Source organism: Punica granatum, chromosome 4, assembly GCF_007655135.1.
Source record: "Punica granatum isolate Tunisia-2019 chromosome 4, ASM765513v2, whole genome shotgun sequence".
Taxonomy (NCBI): Eukaryota; Viridiplantae; Streptophyta; class Magnoliopsida; order Myrtales; family Lythraceae; genus Punica; species Punica granatum.
The window spans coordinates 14,624,734-14,646,232 of record NC_045130.1 but is presented as its reverse complement, the minus strand read 5'-3'; the positions used below and the strand labels follow the sequence as shown (position 1 = coordinate 14,646,232).

The following is a 21,499-nucleotide window of genomic DNA, read 5'->3' as shown; positions in this document are numbered from 1 at the left end:
GCTCGCCCTTTGTTTTATGAGAAAAATACAAAAACTCCCTTTATAATTTAAATTTGAGACAAACTATCTTGTGATTTTTTTAAGGATAAATAACTTCGTGAGATATAATAAATCTCATCGTTAATTTTTTCATCACTTTTGATCCTCAAACTTTTCTTTTTTCATTATTACTCTAAGACTTTTAACTTTTTTACAATTTGATCTTAAAATTAAGGAAAGAAGTTGGGGGGAGGGGACGGAGAAAGGGCTTGGGCCGCCAGTCGGTGATCCCGACCCCACCACCAAGGTTGCTGATATCCATAGAGGACATCGAAAACCTCGAAGGTGGGGTCAGAGTTGCCGATTAGTGGCCTTAGCCCCTGAATAGACCGGGATCTCGAACTCGAGATCCCGGTAGATTCGGGAGTGGGGGCCGTTAATCTGTGGCCCCGACCCCACCTCCATGGTTGTCGACATTCTTTGTTAGTGCATGCGGACTTGGTAGTGGGGTTGGGGTCGCCGACCGACGGCCCCGGTCCCTTCTCCTTTTTTTTTTCGAATTTTAGGACCAAATTTAAAATAAAGGTTAAAAGTTTAAGGACCAAAAGTGACGAAAAATCAACGGTAAGGTTCATTATGTCTCACGAAATAAACCACATGGTATTATTTGTCCCCTAAAAAAACTACATGTTTCAATTTGTTTCGAGCTCAAACCACAAAGTGGGTTTTTGTACTTTTTCCCTTCTTTTCATTTTTAGTTCTTTTATGGATTAAAAAAGAAAAAAGAAACGCGCAGCCTGCGAGTACAGCCAAAGTGGCGACTCAATCCCAGATAATTATGGTGAGAAACCAGGAACCATAATAGAAGAGCTTGTGGTTGTGGGCGAAAATGGGTTGGATATAACCACTAAAATCCATCTCCATCACTCCAAGAAGTTCGAACCCATGGACGGTCAAAAGTGGCTCTCTGCAAGTCATCTTGATCCAAGCTTGATTATCGATGGTGGCAGACCATGCCAGCAATCTATTCAATGTCTGCAGTGGCTAAAATCAAGCCACCTCGACCCGCATCGCCCCAACTCGAGCCACCTTGCCTTCGGTCACTCCCCAACTCAATTTTACGGTCTTCTGGTCTATTGTTTGAACTTCCAAAGGGGGGTTGGAATAATAATCTAGGCTGGGCTGGGATAAGGAGGGAGAGGAAGTGAGGTAGGCCCGAGAAGCGAAAAGTACAGTGACACGCATTCATATACTTACACAACTAGTTTCAATCTCATACGTTGCATGGGTTTATTTACTTATGGTAAATAATCATAATCTTTAAAAATGAAATTACTTCTTATAAAAGGTAAGAATTTTCACAAAATAATTTCTATTTTTGGTGAATAATTTCTTATATGTTAGACTTTAAACTAATTTTAAACGGTTTAGTCATAATTCTGGGACTAGTTCTCATATTTAATCTGCTTTATAAATATTTATATAATCATTTGTAAATTATTCAAGTCGTTATATATATTTGGTTCAGTTATAAAAACCTGATCATGTAATTTTTTACATAATGTTTTCTAATAGTATATTGTGACATTCTTATTTAAAATACATTTTTGGTTACATCTCATGTAATTTTTTGACAAAAAATAATTGAATTTTAGTAATTTATATTTCAATTCTATATTTGGAATTTTATAGATGATATGAGAATTTATTTTCGGATAGGAAGATGATATGAGAATTTTGTTGTATGATATCCTTATTTTTATTTATATAAATTAACTATAATATTTATTTTTAGTATGTTGATAGCATTTATTACTTAGTGTAATTCTAATTTTGAGAAATAGGAATGGTATCATGATACATAAATAAATTCAAAATAGCTAGAACAAAGTCCATTCTTTCTACAGAATTTTTTTGAATGGCATGGAATGATCTCAACTCACGAAAGAGAAAATCTTGTGGCAATACTCAACAAAAAAGAAAACGCCATCATCAAGGGATGCAACTTCTAGATAAGCATGTATATATTACATGTTATATAAGCTTCTATAGTCCGAACACCTCTGGTTGTCCAAATAGAAAAAAGTTTGCAAGGCCAACAACTTACATGGAACACCTTTAATGGAATGAAGCAAACAAAACTAATCGTTCCTCATTTGATGTACCTCAGATTTTGCATTTGCGGTACTGATGGGAAAAGAATCCTTTATTTTAAATTCATGCAAACATATAAAACCATATAAAACTAATTGAAATACGGCCAAACGATCGCAGCTAGTTAGACAGTAAAAATCCAATAAAATTAAGTTTTTACTACGGAAATTGATAATATATAGGTAAATTAAATATATAATATAGAGATATTGAAGGTATCATTTTAATATGTAGAGAATTGGAGGATATCTTATATATATATATATATATATATATATATTTATTTATTTAAAATAGGGAATTTGATTTAAGCCCTATAAAACAAGAATACTCGGGAAAGATTACATTAGATATAAATATGCATGGTAAAACAGGAGATAGAATTGAGACTGCTGTAGGAAGGAAATCAAGATGAAGACGTAGGCAAATGGACCACACTTTATCAGGATCTCTATGCATGCCATCTATATTTGATTACCACGACATATGGGCAGCTAGGGCACCTCGCAATATAGAACTACAGAGTGTCCATATGATGGTGCTTGAACGGCACTGCTCGCAGGACAAATTTAATTCAGCGTGTGGAAGGACTATTTTGTAATTGTGGCGATCGGCAAAAATGAAACAAAAGATTGTGTCTCTATCTCTTTTACGTAAATATTGTGACCGTCTATTGTTTCTTTTCATGAAGGTTGTTGTTTCTTTTTCGTCATTGACTAATAATTTGCTTTTCATCCAAAGCTAATTTAATCATTGATTTCCCCTCGTCAATGGCGAGAGGTCTAGATGTAATTGTTGTTGATTTTTCTTGGATCTTGTTCCTTTATGTTGATTATGTTTTCTCTCAGAAGAAAGGCTCTCGGTCTAATAAAAGCGAGGGGAAGTACCGTTTACAAATAAAAGGCAGCAGTAAAGGGGCATTACACGTTATAATTATGAAGGTTAATGCTTTGTTTGATTTCAAAATAGAATTTTAAAATTAGATTTTGATTTTGAAAAAGAGTGGTATAAATGGAGTTCACTATTTGATTTTGTATGAGTTATTTTATTTTGTTGTGAAAAAAATGGTATAAATGGGGCCTACTAGTTGATTTTGTATGAATTATTTTATTTTATTGTTGGTAGAATTATGTTAAAGTTGTGATTTTAAAATCACATTTGTAAACTAAACAAGTCAAATGGCATTGGGGAATAAATTATAAGGGTATTTTTAGAAATGCATTATAATTTTGGATGCTAAAGGGCATTTAGGGAATATCAGTAAAATTATAAAGGTATTTTTGAAAGTGAAATGGGGAGAAAACACATTAAGAACTTCGCACTTTTACATTCAGGATATATTAATAATTTATTATATCCTTATGTTAATTAATTTAATTTTATCTATTACCATAATTCATAAAATAAATATAACAATTTATATTTGATAGAAATTCTCTCAAGTTCAATTTAAATATTTTTTTGATGGTATAATAATATATTAGCAAATAAATCCATATTTATATATGTATATATGTTAGTTGGAAAATTAAATTATCATATATTAGGGGCATTAAATGAGAGCGCATTTTTAGTCTTTCAACTAATTTTTTAATTTGGAAAAAACTAATTCTTGATTTCATGATATTAGAAATGGTTAATTATAATACTTTTATATTTTCTGTTTTTGGCCTATTCTTTATTTTTTATTTATGGGAAAATTGACTATAACTTAATTTGCACACCGTAAAAAATAATTCTTTAATTTCCTTATTTGTCAAATAGTTAATTACAATGCTTTTATATTTTTTGGCCAATTCTTTATATTTTATTTTTGTTTAAATTGGCTCTTCTAACCCCATTTAATATGCCTTTATTTAATGCAAATTGCAGTTTATTTTACTATATAGTATAGACTAGAATGCTAGACAATGGAATTTAAGGGGATTATTAGGATTCTAATTCAAAAGTTTTTATTTGATTGGATCTTGTTAGTAAGGCGTGGGATGATGGATCTATATTTTTATATTATATAATTCATATTAGAGGTACTGGCGTTACACACGGAATTGTACATCAAAATACAAAAGAGTTCAAGATAAATTTTGAAAAAAAAACAAAAAGTAAAGTGATAAAATGTGGAATTGAGAGGTTGAGAGATGATAGAGCAAAATCAGGAGAGATTACATGGTAGGAAAGAGAAATTGGAGAATAATATCAAATGGATAATATTATCTTTCGACTTCTCTATTCTATTTTAAAATGTTTGACATTTAAACTAAAAATAAATGTTATTTTTGACTTTTTAACCGTCCTATAAATGAGAAGATTGTTACAAAATCGAACTCTTACTTAAATAATAGTATAAGATAAGATAAAAATGCGAATTCCATACTTCCTAGGTCCGACAATATCAAAAGACTCAGTTGATGTGTGTGATCTACGATAGTATCTTCACATCTAATTTTTATATGATCAAGTAATTTTACGAGGTTTACCCAATTATATTGTAATAATATCATATAAGATAATATCTCATAAAATTCATGCCTCAAAGATTATGCTAAGGTTTTGTAAGACAGCCATTGATCCGTCGCAAGCTTCCAGTTAATTATTAATATAAAGATTATTTAATTATTTTTTTTGGGAGGGTGGGAGGGAACAAGCAGAGTGTCCGAGAAGATCTTTGTGATGATTTGGTCGGCATTAGTTTGATAAACCCTAGAAATTAAGCCCAATCTCCAGGGCCACTGTTCCATTAATCAGGGGCTACATTACATATATGGCAGATTCTTAATTCAATTTCTCGATTCTCCAATCCCAATAATAAGATCGAAGTCGATACGTACTTATCGACGGCCCTTGTTCCAAATTAAATTTAAAAAATACAAATAGAAAGAGTCGGTGTCTTGCCCTAACTGTGTCACTAACAATTCGCGCACCCATGACTTCTTACTTCCACATTTTTCTTTTTCTTTTAATATGGATCCTTAATTTGCTACCTTCTGACGTTATATTGCATGACATATATATATTACGAGAGATCTCAAATTTGAATCATATCAAGCACATCGGAATACAAGAAGGCAAAATTAGGGTTTAATTTGCATATGGAAAATAAAATTATGGATGGCCGATTGACAATGCATGTAAGGTGGTATTTGATAAATTAAGTGCTGAAAAATTAAGCTATTACTTAGTTAAAGAAAAAATTGTATAGGAATAATGAATGAATGATAAGATGATAAAATGTTTTGTGAGGAAAAGAGAACACTAATAAATGAAAAATGACTTATTTCATTAAGTCAAATTTTTTTGTTTATTCATTAAATAGTTTTTTACCCAATGATTAAGTAGATGAGACAATTATCTTTCATTTTTCTCTTTCTCTTTTGTTTATTTACCCACGTAACTAACTTGTTATTGACTTTTAAGTACTTATTTAATTAAATTGTAATCAAACACAACCTAAGTAAGCATAAGATTGTGATTACTTTATGGTTTCGAGCTTCATACATTTCTTAGATTAATTGTTAGAAATGATCAGTCAATAGAGTTTTCCAAATAAATAAACTATATACAATAAGTCAATAAATATAACGTTGAAAAGAGATTTTTTATTTTGCCCTCAAATCTAATATATATATATATATATAGACTAAGTTGAATATGCATTTTCTATATTTTGTCTGACTTTTTTTTCCTCAATATGGTTGACATTATTCATTACAAAATTAAAGGGAAAGAAGATGAACTTGCCAATCAATCATATATATATATATATATATATATTGTTGCAATGTAAATCAATTTGTTGCAAAAGAGAATCTCATCAATTCTTCGGTACAATACAAACAAATAATCGAGAAAAAATAAATACGCCATCATAATATAACTAATCACATGCATGAAAATACGCGAAGCAGATCGTGTGCATTTACATAACTAAGGACAAAAAAACGCTTAACTTAGTTTTACATTAATCTCTCTTATATAAAATTAGAGAGAATCACCCGTTTGATGGGATATGGTGGCATGAAAGAAACCGCCATTAGTTAATTAATTGCTTCGTAATTAATAAATTCCGGCTTAAAAATGTGCACGTTCAGTTTTCTAAAAAGTAGGTGGTAATGCCAAAACAATGATCTAATTACAATCAGGAGTATATTTTAATTTTAAAGGGTTAAGATAATGATCCTGGAATTGATAAGTACGTACTATCTGTCATTTGCACAACAACCTAACTTGTTATAATTAATAAGAAAGAGTGTAGCTATATTCTCCAAATAATTAACTTAAAAATCGTCATAATTTAAAATTTCATATACAATGACATGAGTTGTAATTTAGGAGAATTTAGTATCGTGCAAAATACAACTCATGCCATTGTTAGAAGGATTTTTAAATTATTTATTAGGAAGACATAGCGACACTCTAATACGAATGTATTTGCTGCGAATAATAAACGCTTTTTTCAATTTTAATGCTAGTAATCAATTGCTATTTTTGTATCCTCGAAAAGCAAAAAATTACATCTTAATAAGCACAGTAACATTAATTATTTTAGGTAATTTTTTTAATAATTTCCGAAGTAAGCAAAGGAGGAGTTGGAGAGAATGACCCTCACTTGATTAATGCGAGATGATTTCTATCCAATATATAATCGAATGCAAGTGGACCATCCGAGGTAACTGTATCAATTTAATTAATTTACAGAAAATATAACAAAATTACATAATTATTTTTCGGTTATACATGAGACCAAAAATTAAATCGGTGAAAGAAACAAGCACAAAGAGTTCTGTTAAGGAACATTAGATTCAGAATTTCTTAGTTTGGGTTCGAGAGAGTTAAGGATAACCTCTTTTTCACAAGGTCGCATAATTTATAATAGAATAAATAGTTGGTGTGATATACCATTCATCACTATTACTCCCCCACAAGATCAATGATAAGCACGCCCGGTTGAGTTTGAACAGAAGAAGAGAGAACTGAGCGCTAGTCATGCCTTTGGTCAAGACATCGACAGGTCAGTCTTATCAGCTGGATCTCGATGAGTTTAATTCACGTATAAAAAATTAAACTAGCTACGAGAAATAACTAAAATGTTGTCACGACATGAAAACTTCTTGCTAGTTGGGATCATTACGAATTGAATTAGCTGCTTCATATTGCAGCAATTGTTTTCATTACATTAGTATTATATTTATGCTGCTTTCTTTCTTTCTGGAACCAACAAAAAGAGGAGGACTCAAGCTTCTTCCACCCTCCGTCTGAATGGAGGAAAATGGAGAGGAAGGAAAGGGAGGGAACGAAAAAACTGTATGAGAATTTTTATAAATTCTATTTTTCAGATATTAAAATACATAAATATTTTTAATATTTAACATAAAACGTGCATATGACATGAAGACATTCTTATATATCCAGGGAGACGGAAAAGTCGGTCTCTTGAGACAGAAAATGTGACGGTCTTTGCCGTCTCCATGATGAGATGGAAAATTTGGTCTCGACAGGTGAGAAAGAATGTGGGACAAAAAGTTTTTGTTCTAACTAAGAAACGGAAAAGTCTACCTCAAAATTGTCTCATAAGTTGTGACAGAATTTTCAGTCTCCAGGAATTGGAATACTATTTGAGACGGACACCACTCTGGCTTATTTCCATTTCAATTTTGAATATATATATATATATAGACGGATTTTCATCTTATTGAGAAAGAACATTACGTCTCTATTTTGAAGGTTTTTTTTTTTTTTGTAGTGAACACACAGCTGACATAATAGAGATTGCAATTTGCGACCACATAACCTAAGTAGTAGGGTTGGCTAAGCTCTTGCTCTCGAGCTTCAAGGACAGTTGTGTCGCAGGATATGTGATAGGATAGGATTTTTGAAATCTTAAACCCATGTTTGGTTATGGCAGGATGGAGATTGAAATTGAGATAAGACTGGATATATTCTAAGGAGTTAATCCCGGTTATGGGGTGGATTAAGGTAGGGTTTTTACCTCATATAACCCATGCTTTTAACATTTTTTTAAAATTTATCATATGTTTTTAAAATTGTCAAATATATCTCATGGTTTATATTTTTCACCAAATCTATCCCGGCGTTATATGTTCCGTTAATGAAACATTAACAGGCTCTAAATCTATCTCATTATTTTAATTTTTTTCTCAAATCTATCCCAAGGGTCATAGTGGCAAGACTGTTAAACGTTGACGGAGATATAACGGCGTAATAGATTTCGAGAAAAATGTAAACCATGAGATATATTTGATACTTTTAAAAGTACATGATAGATCTAAAAAAAATGTTAAACCATGGGATATATGAGGTAAAAACTCGTTTATATAAAGACAAAAATAGCCATGCTTTGCTTTAAATTTACAAAAATTGCCACAAAAGGATTTTTTTTTGTTAGAACATTGAAGAAATGGAAAGAGGCAGACGGGCGATGGGGGCCCCACGCCAGCTACCATCGCCACCAGTGAGTTACAGTCGTCCCCTCTCTTTCTATAAATCGGGATTGTGGTGGCCCGATATCAACTACCACAACCCTACTAAGGGTTGGTAGTGGTTGGAGAGGCTACCGACGAGCTCGATTATGGTTGTGGTGGCTAGCATTAGGCCACCATAGTCTCCATCTCGCTCTCTCTCTTTCTCTCTTCAATCAGCCAAAGAGAGACACAATTGTAAGGCGATGGGCGCTCGACCCCCTCCAATATTACCCCAGGCGAGGTCACTGGCAACCCCTAGTATGCCAGCAACCTCCTTCAAGGCGCATACACCAGCGACCTTCTCGAGGGCGATGGTGGTCCGCCTTTATTTAATAAGTAAGAGAATTCATATTTGATACTAATTATGAGACTATTCGTACCCCTTTAATAGTTTTTAAAGTTTCTATTTCGTTTATACTAAGCTCATTAACCTTTCCTATCAACCAAAAAAAAAAAAAGCAAAGCAAATCCATTGACGTCCAGCATCATAGTGCGAACCTCAAGACCATGATTAGGTTGTTGCATCCACTATTCATTGTGTATTAGAGAACCCATGTAGAGAGGAGATTGTGTCAAGCTCAAGGCAAGTGATTCTGCCATAAATTATGTAAATATGTGATTTACAACTAGGGGGAACCGGCATATAATCTGCTATATTAATGGCTAATGCTATCACAATACAGATCAAGCCAAAAGTGAATCTCTAGAGAAAATCTCAATTGGTTATCGCATTTTGGCTCAAATATCGATGATAGTTTATCGGATTTAGTGAATTAGATCACATGATCCTTTTCAAGATTTGTTTAAATAATTTAATATTGGGACTAGTTGTTGAGTCGGCGCCGTCCCTGCTTCTCCGCCGAACTCACAGTTCGATACCCGACTTCAATTACAAAAATAAAATAAACATGGCTTATAAAAATTAAGCTGAAGTAAATTCCGAGCCCGAAATTTTTGTTTTTAAAGCAAATGAACATTTTAAATTATGTTCATCTGTCTCCCTTCAACATTAGAATATTTTAATTTAAATGACTCCGCATGTTATATAAAACTAGAGCATAATTTGTGTTATGCGGGCGGCCAAACTTAAAATTAATTTGTAAATTTCAATACATTATACTTGATATTACCTTATAAAGATTAATTTATAATATAATTGAAACATTTATTTTTCTAAGAAAATTCTATTTATGTGTTTTTGCTATACTATTGTGAATTTATTGTTAAAGATTAAATATGATTTATTATTTTTTTGGGTAATTAATTTTAAATTTTAAGGTATTCCATGATAGTAATAATTAGAAAAGAGGATTAAGAAAAAGAGAGAGAGAAGAAGACTTCCCAAGAGAGAAAAAGGGAAGAGAGTGATGGGAAAGATAAGGGAAGAGAGACGATAAGATAATGGCTTGTATGGATGATTGATAAATAAATAAATTTTCGATGAACAATATACAGATAAATTTACCTATATAATAGCCTTAATTATCTACTCATCTAATTATTAACAATTTATCTTTTTATTATTAATGGGTATTTCGGAAATTTAGACCAACTAATTTTGTTCGCTCGTTTGTAATAGTATAGATATTATTAATATATCAAAAATTTCATTTAATTTTAACTATATATATCACCAATTAATAAGACCAAACTCCATATAATTTTGCACAAATATTTTGTGTCACATCAACAACTTCTGAATCTATAATCACTTAGCCTGCATAGGAGGAGACTCTGTCAAATGTCAATGGCCTAAAGATAACTATAGACTCATAAATTTAATTTGCATAAAAAAAAACTCACAGAATTCATGGTACCATTCCATTATTCTTTATCTCTTGCATAAAAGTTATGTTTGAACTTGTTAAAATACTTTATCCCATATAAAAAAATTGAGAAAGAAATCACAAGTTTATATGAGACTTGGGTTTAGCAACCTATTAGCTTAATCTTTTAGATTGCAGATGGGCTCAAGTCTGTGTAGGCCCAAGTTGGTATTTTACGTGGTATCAGAGCGGGTTATGCTTTTGCGCGTTCGTGTGGGCTCACATCACGCCATATTCAGTTTCGAGACAGCCAAGAGTGCGCATCATGTTAATTAGGCCCAAGAGTGGCCTGGTTCAGTTCCGAAGTAGCTAAAGATGCACCTCTAGATAGGCTCGAGTGTGGAGAGCTCGAGGTTAGTTTGATATTTGTTCCCCCTTGCACGAGCACGGAAGAGGATGCCCGACTCGTTGTCAGTTGTTAAGGGCGGGTGTTTAAGGGCACGTGGCACGTGTTGGACCACACGTTGCCACGTGAGGGCGGATGTTGAGATACGTTATCCCATATAGAAAAATTGAGAAAGAAACCACAAGCTTATATAAGATTTGGGTCCAGCAACCTATTAACTTAAGTTTTTAGGTTGCAGATGAGTTCAAGTCTATGTAGGCCTAAGTTGATATTTTACGGAACTCAATCTTTTTTCAAGTTTTCGAAACTATTGGAGAACAAAATTATCGTGATATCATTGAGAAGCCATCTTCTGAATTATAAAATATTGGAGAAGGGTTTAATTAAATATTAGAAGAGGGTGTCCACTCCAAGTCCACTTACCCATTCCTATTTCCTAACATAGGATTGGGATCTGACCAAAAATAAAAAATAAAAACATAGGAGAGGGACCTACCTGCATAATTTTCAAAAAATTCTATATCGAAATAATAGTAAATTGTGCAGACTCCCTTTATTACAATAATACAATTGATGGATGCAGTGCATGCTACTATTATAAAAATATATAATTTTTTTGGGTGAATGGATATATATATTATATATTAGATAATTCCAATCAAATTCAATAAAAAATTATCCTAAGTCAGAGCCTTATATATATACCATAAAATTCAAACAATGCACATCCCCTTTGAAATAAATATATATGTATATGTAGGAGTGGACTTATTTACCCTTTCATCCGGCTCTCTATATATAAAAGATCATCTCCTCCTCTTCTTCTCTGCATTTCTAGCAGTATTCAGCTCTCTCCTGAGTCTCCTCATCATTATCTTCCTTGAATCCCCTCTTCTTCCTCCATCCGTCGTCGTGGTTCGCGTAAATAACCGACAAGCAAAGGTCTGGTCTTGCCCTGGCTGACGTCGCATGAGCTAGCTAATTTCATCATAGGGTGTTGGTTTTCGTTCATTGTAGCATAAATCTAACCTGAAAAGCCTTGTAAGATGTACTGCCTAGCATACACACGGTCGAGCCTATGCACGGCGGCCCTCATATTCTACACCATGGTATGGTTTCCTCTGGTGCAGCTCAAGAGATCCCTTCTTGGGCTTGTCTCCCCACGGCCAGAAGGAAGCTTCCCTGAGTTCCGGCTCCCTGCAGCTCGGTTCGGGGATCTGCAGAGATCAAGATCATCGAGCAGTAATGCTAGTGAAGGAGAATCAGCGAAGTGCTCGATATGTTTGGCGGACATGGAGGAGGAAGAGGCCGTGAGTGAGCTCCCGAGGTGTGGGCATGTCTTTCACTTAGGCTGCATCGAGGAGTGGCTCGAGAAGTGCCAGTTCACCTGCCCGCTTTGCCGGACTCTCCTCTTCGACCGGTGCAAAATCTCGCAGCGTTGAGAGTTATCTAGATGTGTCGACCGGATAGTGTTATTAACACGGTCAGATTGCTTGTATATTCAATTAGCTGTATCGACATCTCGGGTTCTTAAGATTGTCCAATTTTGATAAAAGTCTTTCTTAACTCTTCCCAAGTTCGATATACCAGTTGTCATGACCAAAATAGAAGCCTAGGAGAGGACCCTTTAGCAATGAACACGATAATCAAATATTGTATAGAGCTGTTTACCAAAAAAAAAAAAGAACATCTTATGGAGCTGTTCAATTGTCACCAAGTATACAGAAGGTTGTGTTTAGTTTTAGAGTTGAGTTTTAGTTTTAATTGGTTTGAAATTATTGTATTGTTGAATTATGAGAAAAAGTGTGAAAAAATAATGAATAGTTGAGAGAATTTAGTATTAAAAATTCAATTGAATGGTAAAAAAAATTGAAGAAAAAAGGAAAAAGTAATTGTTGTGTTGTTGAATTAAAAATAAGTGGAGTGAAGTTAAAAATTTTTTTGAAACCAAATTGTCTCGAGCTGAGTATAAATTTTCTTTTAGCTGATTCTATCCACCGGCCATCTAAAGCATGACTAACATTGTTACGCTAAATTGTTCATTTGAGATCAGATTTAACTTAGGCCGAATGATAAGATGCTTGGAATTGGCTCTAAAATTTGTCCTTCCAGGAAAAAAAACAATTGTATGAATGAGAGTATGATCGAGTCGCACATCCAACGCACGACATGTTCCCTGGCGCAGGGGACATCCCGAAGAGCAGAGGATCATTTGTCCATGAGTATCCGACATATAATCCTCTTCGTGAAATTATATTTCCATAAAAATCAGAACTAAAACGAAAAAAATATATTGAACAAAGATTAATCTCAGTCAAGTAATCAGAAATTAACCAGCGCAAATTACAGATTTTTTGGTATGTATCTTGATATTCTGAATCCTAATTTCTGGTGCCATGTTTGGTTGATCGGAGATGATAGGATATAGAAGGAGGATGTGAGAATATTCAAATCTTAAGAATTAAAAGTATCCTAATAAAATGTTTGGTGCATGTGAAAGAATTTCTATTTCATTATATTAAACTCATGTGCCTTTCTTGTAACCAAAAATGTTTGGTGCATGTGAAGGTTTGGAATTAGGATATCCAAGTGAAATGACACGGGTACCGTAAAATCTTTTATTAAAAATAAATATAATAATATTTTAAAATCAATAAAAATTTTAAAATTTTAAATTTTAAATTTTAAAATTTTTTTTAAAAAAAAGAGAGACAAAGCAGTAAACGGATCGAGAGAAACGAAGTGAGCTCGACACCGGCCACCACCTCTCCGGTGAGGTTGCAAGGGAGGTGGTGGCCAGCTCCCGAGCCTCTCTGCCCCTTTCAGCTGGTTCATAGATTTGATCATTGTCAATGGCATTTTTTTTTAAAAAATTTGAAGGGAACGCATGCGTGTTTTTGTCTTTTCATACAATTTTTATTCCTAATCTAGCTCAGCCCAACCCTTGGGGCAGGATTTGGGCCTTAAGGAGTAATCCCGTACAATCCTCCCCGATTTCCTATCCTAAACACCACCAAACACCGATAAGGATTTGAGAAATTTTATCCCATCTGGTGTTATATTCGATTCGACCAAGCGCGCCCTAACGATCTCAATTAATTCAGTTGGAGCTGAGTTGGCCTAATAAGGGGTAAGACTTTGCCAATCAATAGTTTTCTCGATTCGAGATTTTGCTTAAGAATAATAAGCGTCGAACCACTTGGACCAACTACTATTAGTTGCAAGCTGCGGATTTCAAATTAACATGTTGGGCCGGGCTATTCGGAGGCCTACCCTGGCCCATGAATTGCCTTTATTTCTTTCTTTTTAAAAAAGAAAAAGAAAATCGAAGGGAATGAAGGAATCGATGAATATTATCAAACTATAATCTATGTAACTCGTTGCAGATGAAAATTCGCCCGGAGACTCTTTGTATTTGATTGCTCGGCACAAACATGGTAAATCCGACTCCGTGCTCACCTGACGTTCTTCCTTTGCTGATGCGATCCAACCCCACCTCTCGAAATTTCTGCTTCTAGCTAGATTCCATTGATTGCGGTGATGAGTTATCTTCACGAGAGTGTGGAATTTTATGCTTGTGTCTGATTGTTTGTCATCTGTCTCTGCCATCTCTGTTGTTGAATTGATGATTATATGGTTGGTGATGAGGAGAATATGATGAACTCGTCTCTTTCTCCAGCAAATGGATCCCTTAACCGCTTCGTTTCCATGAATTATTTCGCGTATATTCGTGTCATTTGGCGATGATAGTACTGCTCGGGTTTGGTAATTTTCGTCTTCGGAAGTCCGGAGTTGTGCCTAAATAGCATTTAGATACAAATATGATGGATTGTATGTGTTACGTGTTTTTCTCGGTGCCGGGCGGGCCCATTAACCCCCGGCAGAGCCATGGTTGCAGTGAGCCTGGGTACCGGCCGCTTCGCAAGGCTTGTGTTGTGGCCCTCGTGGAGTCAGGGAGCAAACATGAAAGGCACCGCCACTTGTGATTCTGCTCTTTTGAACTCGGCAGACAACCTGCGAGGGTGTGACAGGAAGAGATGCTTGTTGCTGGAGAAATAATATTGTTTCTGTCAGACTACTATAAAGAGGAAAAGAAAAAAAAAATGATGTCCTGTGACTTCTGTCCCACACAAATGATACACTGCTTCGAACACTTCACTGACAGTCTGGAGTTATGATTTTGAATCGTAGAGTGTCGCTCTTTGATGCTTCGAAACTTCGATGTGTTACAATTAGGAGCAAATGTACTGTTTTTATTGCGTCATGCTGTGCCTTAGTTAGCTACAGGAGGGCTTTAATGGAATCCTACGAGAGTGATTTGTGCTAATTGGGCATTCCAATTTGCAGCAAATCTGATAGGCATCAACACTTGTTCAGAATTAGCATGGTATCGTTACTTTAGTTCAATAAATTGACACACCAGTCAAAGAGAAAATTACCCAATATCAACCTTTCCATCAGATTGTTATGGTTACGTATGGATGCAGATTGATCGGGTTGTGAGTTAGAAATCAAGGTGAAGCTGCAGGATGAGTTTTACCATGATTATGTAGTACATTTGCTTGCTTAGCTTTTGTTTGTGTGGAATTGAGTAAATACCGAATATCCATCTCTCTTTCTCTTAGCTATGCAACCGTTTAATGCATTGAATTTGTATTCGTCTTCCAGATTCACTTTGTGGTTCTCATAAGTCGACAAGGAAAAGTCAGGCTGACAAAATGGTACTCACCCTATTCACAGAAGGAAAGAACTAAGGTATGCTTTGTAACTTTATCTCTTAATCAGAAGTTCATTGATATTTATTCTATTTGGATTTGGACGAAAGACTTACCCAGTGGAGAAGTTGAAGGGTGATTAGAGATTGATAATTTTGATGCTCCAAATATCTGATATTTGGGTTATTTTTTTAAAGCGTGAGATATTATAGTCTAGTTGATGGGTTATGTGCTAACTACTGAGTTTGGTTATATAATATGCAATTTTTTTTATCTTATGGACATCTATGTCACATTCTTTTGCTCTTCTGGATAGGTCATTCGAGAGCTGAGTGGATTGGTTCTCAACAGAGGACCAAAGCTCTCTAACTTTGTGGAGTGGAGAGGATTGAAAGTCGTTTATAAAAGGCAAGGCAGTTAAGGATGTGTTTCTCTTTCTTTTCTCTCTGGCTGGATGAGATATTGATACAAGATGTTCAGCTTCTTTATATTGCAATGGATGTCAATGATTTGAACTTTGAAGGTATGCGAGCCTGTACTTTTGCATGTGCATCGATCCTGAAGACAATGAGTTAGAGATACTTGAAATCATTCATCATTATGTCGAGATTTTGGACCGCTATTTTGGCAGTGTGAGTAAAACGGAATCTCTCTTCTTTGCCTAAAACACAAGACCGGTCGCATCTTGGACCTTATTGAACTGATTTTCCTTTCTTTTGCCTCCTCAGGTCTGTGAGTTGGACCTCATATACAATTTCCACAAGGTAAGTCGCATTAAGTTTGCTTAAGTGCAATGGTAATATAACCTTTTCTTCACAGTTATCACCTCGAGATAAGAGCTTTGCATTTTGTACATGAAAGGCCTACTATGTATTAGACGAGCTTCTGATTGCTGGTGAACTCCAAGAATCGAGCAAGAAGACTATTGCGAGGCTAATAGCTGCACAGGTTACTGTCTATCTCTATCTGAATCTCATACAAAAAGGCATTTGGTCTTCCACTTATACTAGTTATTGCTTTGTCATCTCTGAAAATAGGATTCACTCGTGGAAGCTGCAAAAGAAGAGGCCAATTCCATCAGCAATATAATTGCCCAAGCTACCAAGTAGGGTTTGCTGTGCCTCGTGGTCCTTGTTGTATTGGCTGAGTCTGAAGGGATAATCTGCTTTAGTTCTCTCAGTTAGCCAATTGAAATGCAATTCAGCTGTGAATTAAAGCTTGAACTTTAAGCTGTACTTTGAGTCCGATGTTTTGTGTGATGTATAGTTCGCAAATTTGGTCTTCAGCTTTGAAGAACCAATAGATGATATATTGTAATCGAGGAATGGAACTGTTTCGGAATGAAATCAATCGTATAAGATGAGATCTTTTGGTATGATCGCCTTGTTCCATTTCCATTGTATTTCCACGCACCGTGCAAACACGACCTTATAGGTCTGGATTTTGCAGGCAATAAGCAGCTAGTCACATTCATAAGCAGCTTTGATCTCTTATTCCCGTTCAAACAGAGCAGCAGCCAGGTAGAAGCATCAGCTCTACTCCCTAAGTTTGTAGGAAGGCAGTCCCTCACTAACTACAAATATATCGAACCGTGGTTTAGGACAAAAGCACATCATCGTACACGACCATCGGAGACATTGCAAAAAACATGCTCATTTACATCACAGGAAGGCATCCTTCTCGAGCAACTTTAGTACCTCCTGCTGGTTGTTGAGCTTGGCAACATCAATAGGAGTCTTTCCATCGAGGTTTTGGAGAGTTCTGCAGAGTCGAAAGTACGCAAATTCAGATAAGAGTATATGTGTCCCAAAGCACCTGATTGGTGCACACAAAAGAGAGGTAAAACTTGGATAAGAGATCGACTTACACTGCAGCACCGTGTTCCAAGAGAAGGGCCACACAATCTTTTCTACCATAACCGGCTGCATAGTGAAGTGCAGTATTCTTGTTCTTGTCCAAGGCATCTACAGCTGCTCCTGCTTCGAGGAGGACCCGAGCACACTTAGCCTGTAAGAAGATGAAGCCTAATCGTAACTGGAAAAAACTTTTCAAGGTCTAAAAAAAGATTGCCCAAAGGAGTGACTACAAACAATTCATTCCGGAAGTTTGATGCGAGATGAACACACCTCGCCATATCCGCAAGCAAAATGCAAGGCTGTTCTACCCTCGGAATCTTCTTCATCCTTGTTAGCACCTTCCTCCAGTGCTTTTTTCAGACCCTAGTCAGCAAGCAGAGTGAAGTCTCATTGCTTGCAGAAAAGCACCACCTCACACACAATTCGTTCTGCCATAAGATGAACTTTATGTTATACCTCCACGTCACCAACACTAGCAGTTTGGTGAACGATTGACTCATCTTCATTCCCGGGTTCAGCTTCATCTGGAACAGGAACCTCTGCGGAACCGGCTCCCTCTCCGGAGACAGCAAATCCCATAGCCTCCCCCAGTTTCTTTAGAACCTCTCTGTCGTTCCAGTACCTAGACAAAAGCAAGAACAGAAACATTATCCCACCAACAAAAGATTGTGACATTATTAACTCATAGATGATAATAAATTAATGTCACATGGAGTCCAACCTTTACCTCATCATGGCAGCAGCGCCACCAGTCTCAATTTCTTCCAATATGTGCTTCAGAGCTGGGTCATCTTTCACGCGTGCCATACGCTCCTCCATTTGCTCTTTGCGTAATGGATTCGCAAAATTCTCGAGCATGCTGGACATAGATGGATCCTTCGAGTGGAGAAAATTCAACAAATGAATAAATCGACAATAGCCCGATGAAATTCTTTCAAGGTTGTACGTTCCTGGGTGAAGAAAATAAGAAAAGGTGACCCGACTGTTGCGGAATACCTGCATCAGGGCATTTCCAAGTCGCTCGGCCATAGCCATGAACTGAGGGTTTTGCATAACCTGTTGGACCGTGGAATAATACTGCTGCGTGTCAAACTGGGGAGCGGCAGCTTCACCTGTCGTGCCTTGAAATGTCTTCTGAAGCTGCTCAGCCATCTTGTTGAAGGCGGGGTCCTTGGCTATCTGTTCGGCCAGTTCCTTGATGCTAGGATCCTACAGAGTTAGACCAGAGAAATTCTCGGGACATGAATCCGGTGATGCAGAAATTGTGACGAGGATGTCAGAGAAGATAGAAAGTAAGACTGTTTCATGAAACTTGCAGGCACTTAAAATTAGCTTGTAAATTTCATGGGAACGTACATTTAGCAGGTTGGACATGGCCGAGAAATCAAACGGATTGGTGGCAAGCCCAGCTCTGGGTGAAGTAGGTGATACTCTCTGTCCCGATGAAACCTCGGCTGAGGATGTATCAGAATTGGTACCGGCTTTATCATCTGCAAGGACAACACTCCGTGAGAATGATGCACTCGCCATTCACCATAGCAGCAAAAGAATGCATCAACCCAAAACAATTGGAAAGAAAAATCAAATCACACTGTTCATCTACAGCAAGTATTAAAGTCCAAGCACCACGTCCCTATCAACTCAGAAGAACACTGGACAGGATCAATAATATCCCAAAAAAGATCAAACCCCGTATCCTGGAAGAAACACTACAGGTATTAAAATTTCCATTTTTATCTAGTAAGTTCGAACAGGGACAAAATATTGATAATAGCTATTTGCCAAGTGCCGTGCTCTAGCAACACAAATATACCATCTCGAGCAAAAAGCTCAAGTGCCGTGCTCTAGAAGATAAGGCTCAACACGAGCAACGCGAGATCATTGCATAGTTAGGGCAGCTAAAACCCTTGAGGATGATGACAACCTAATCTTCCTCTGCAGCCCACAGCAAGATGAAAGAAAATCAAGAACTCACAGGGGCAGTGAACTTACCAGCTGAAGGCACGGCCTTGGGTGAATCCGAAGCCATATCTGCAATCATCCCAAGCAAAAAGAATGAAAACCCAAGTAGGGAAAGGCAAGAAAGAACCAAACTTGCAGCACGCAGAGACTGAGAATGAGCTGAGGCAATGGGAATTCAGCTTACTTGTTCAGATAGGCAAAGGGTGTGCTGATACAACCAGGCAGGATACTGAAGGAGAAGATTATTCAGATTGTTGAATGCATAAATGCGTTGTACGTATGGAAAGAGAGCACGTAAATGGAAATGGTGGGATGGGAAGGTGACAAAGAAGGAGAGTTGCAGTGGACCATATCAATCCTCATCTTCTGGTAACGCCTGGCAATGAATGGCTGATAGCCTCAAAAGTGCAGATGACGATAATCGATGGAGTGTCGAGCTTTCTGATTTTGCTGGATGGGCCCGCTGGCTAGCCCTGTCTGTGTTTTTGAGCCGCAACTTTTTTCCTTTATTTATTGGTTTATTTATGAAAAAAAGTTTGATTTTAGCAGCTAAATTTGATTACTTTTTTATTTTCATCTTTTTCTATTACCTTTAAATATTTTTCTATTTTAGTCATTCCGTTGTAACACTGTCAAATGATGCTGAGTTGGCATCACATTATCTGCCATATATGATACAATTGCACATCAATATTAGAAAAGGAGAGTCGACATTTTTCAAGCATTGGAGTCCGAAGCAACATTATGCAAAGTTTCATGCTTCTTCATTCTTCTTTGGGGGGTTTCGACATGGTCTAAAATTTCAATTACCTTTGATGAGATGATTTGCTAACCAAAGATAAAGCTCAGAACCCATGTTGCTGTACTTACCGGGAAAATTACTTGAATGATACAAAACCTTTTAAGTTATAACGCGGACGGTATAAAATCTTTTTTTGTAACAATTTGATACAAAACGCATCAAATTGTTTCAATCAAGTACAATTCGTCAATTTTCGTCAACGCCGTTAAGAATTTCTGACGATGTGGCAAGCCTTATGACACGTGGCTGGATGCCGTTAAGAATATCTAACGTGACACGTGACGTAGCAAGTTTTATGACACGTGGCTGGAAACTTTTAGCATGATATAACAAATGGGTACAAAACCTTATTAAGATGTAACAAAATGATACAAAACGTTTTGTATGATGTAACAAATTGATATAAATAGCGGAACAAAGGACAACTACACCTAATTAAAATAATAAAAGGGGAGATCCGAATTAAATGGTGTTGCGGGATCTATGCATATTCAACGATAGGAAAACTCGTATTACGATAATATGGAGTCATATTATCATGAGCAAAAAAAAATATGATAGTATGAATTTGCATCATAAATTTTGGTCCTTCTAGATTTCGAGAGAAGTACATAAGTTCGAAAGGAAATATTGGAAGAGAAAATAAAGGGAAGATCTTTCATTCTAAAAATTTCTGACGTGGCACATAACGATCTCGTCGCTTGAGAATTTTGCCATTTTTCATGACAAGTCGAGTTAACTCAATTAACGTCACAATTATGGATAAGACTGGGGGATGTCCCGTTCCTTGAAGAGACACAGATCACCATTTATTATGGATATCCCTGCAGCACTATTCAATGCGGATCTCCCCTTTTATTATTTTAATTAGGTGTAGTTGTCCTTTGCTTCGCTATTTGTATCAATTTGTTACGTCATACAAAACGTTTTGTACCATTTCGTTACATCTTAATAAAGTTTTGTACCCATTTATTACATCTTAATAAAGTTTTGTACCAATTTGTTATATCTTAATAAAGTTTTGTGCCAATTTATTACATCTTAATAAAGTTTTGTACCAATTTGTTACATCTCAATAAGGTTATGTACCCATTAGTTACATCATGCTAATAGTTTTCAGCCACATGTCATAAGACTTGTCACTTCACGTGCCACATCAGATATTCTTAACGGCGTCCGGTCACGTGTCATAAGGCTTGCCACGTCACGTGTCACGTCAGAAATTCTTAACGGCATTGACGGATTGTACTTGATTGAAACAATTTGATATGTTTTTGTATCAAATTGTTACAAAAAAAAAAGATTTTGTACCGTCCGCGTTACAACTTTTTGTATCATTCAAGTAATTTTCCCGTACTTACCCAAAAAGATAGGGAAAAA

General features: G+C 35.9%; 3 protein-coding genes across 3 annotated transcripts; 2 read left to right on the top strand and 1 right to left on the bottom strand.

The window, feature by feature from the left end:
* Positions 1-11,637: 11,637 nt before the first annotated feature.
* LOC116205730 (RING-H2 finger protein ATL18-like) lies at positions 11,638-12,599 on the top strand. Its single transcript, XM_031538376.1, has one exon. The coding sequence runs from the start codon at positions 11,831-11,833 to the stop codon at positions 12,224-12,226; it is 396 nt and encodes a 131-aa protein (XP_031394236.1). The 5' UTR covers positions 11,638-11,830; the 3' UTR covers positions 12,227-12,599.
* A 1,487-nt stretch (positions 12,600-14,086) lies between these two features.
* LOC116205112 (AP-1 complex subunit sigma-2) lies at positions 14,087-16,874 on the top strand. The gene is made up of 7 exons (XM_031537596.1): positions 14,087-14,221; positions 15,453-15,539; positions 15,816-15,907; positions 16,023-16,131; positions 16,228-16,263; positions 16,361-16,447; positions 16,537-16,874. Exons 1-7 carry the CDS (start codon positions 14,219-14,221, stop codon positions 16,606-16,608), a joined length of 486 nt encoding a protein of 161 aa, XP_031393456.1. The 5' UTR covers positions 14,087-14,218; the 3' UTR covers positions 16,609-16,874.
* Positions 16,875-16,940: 66 nt separating this feature from the next.
* LOC116205111 (ankyrin repeat domain-containing protein 2A-like) lies at positions 16,941-19,772 on the bottom strand. The gene is made up of 9 exons (XM_031537594.1): positions 19,502-19,772; positions 19,348-19,386; positions 18,712-18,845; positions 18,352-18,564; positions 18,083-18,231; positions 17,812-17,977; positions 17,626-17,718; positions 17,367-17,506; positions 16,941-17,260 (listed from the first exon to the last, which is right to left on the bottom strand). The coding sequence occupies exons 2-9, from the start codon at positions 19,382-19,384 to the stop codon at positions 17,161-17,163; spliced, it is 1,032 nt and encodes a 343-aa protein (XP_031393454.1). The 5' UTR covers positions 19,385-19,386; positions 19,502-19,772; the 3' UTR covers positions 16,941-17,160.
* Positions 19,773-21,499: the final 1,727 nt, after the last annotated feature.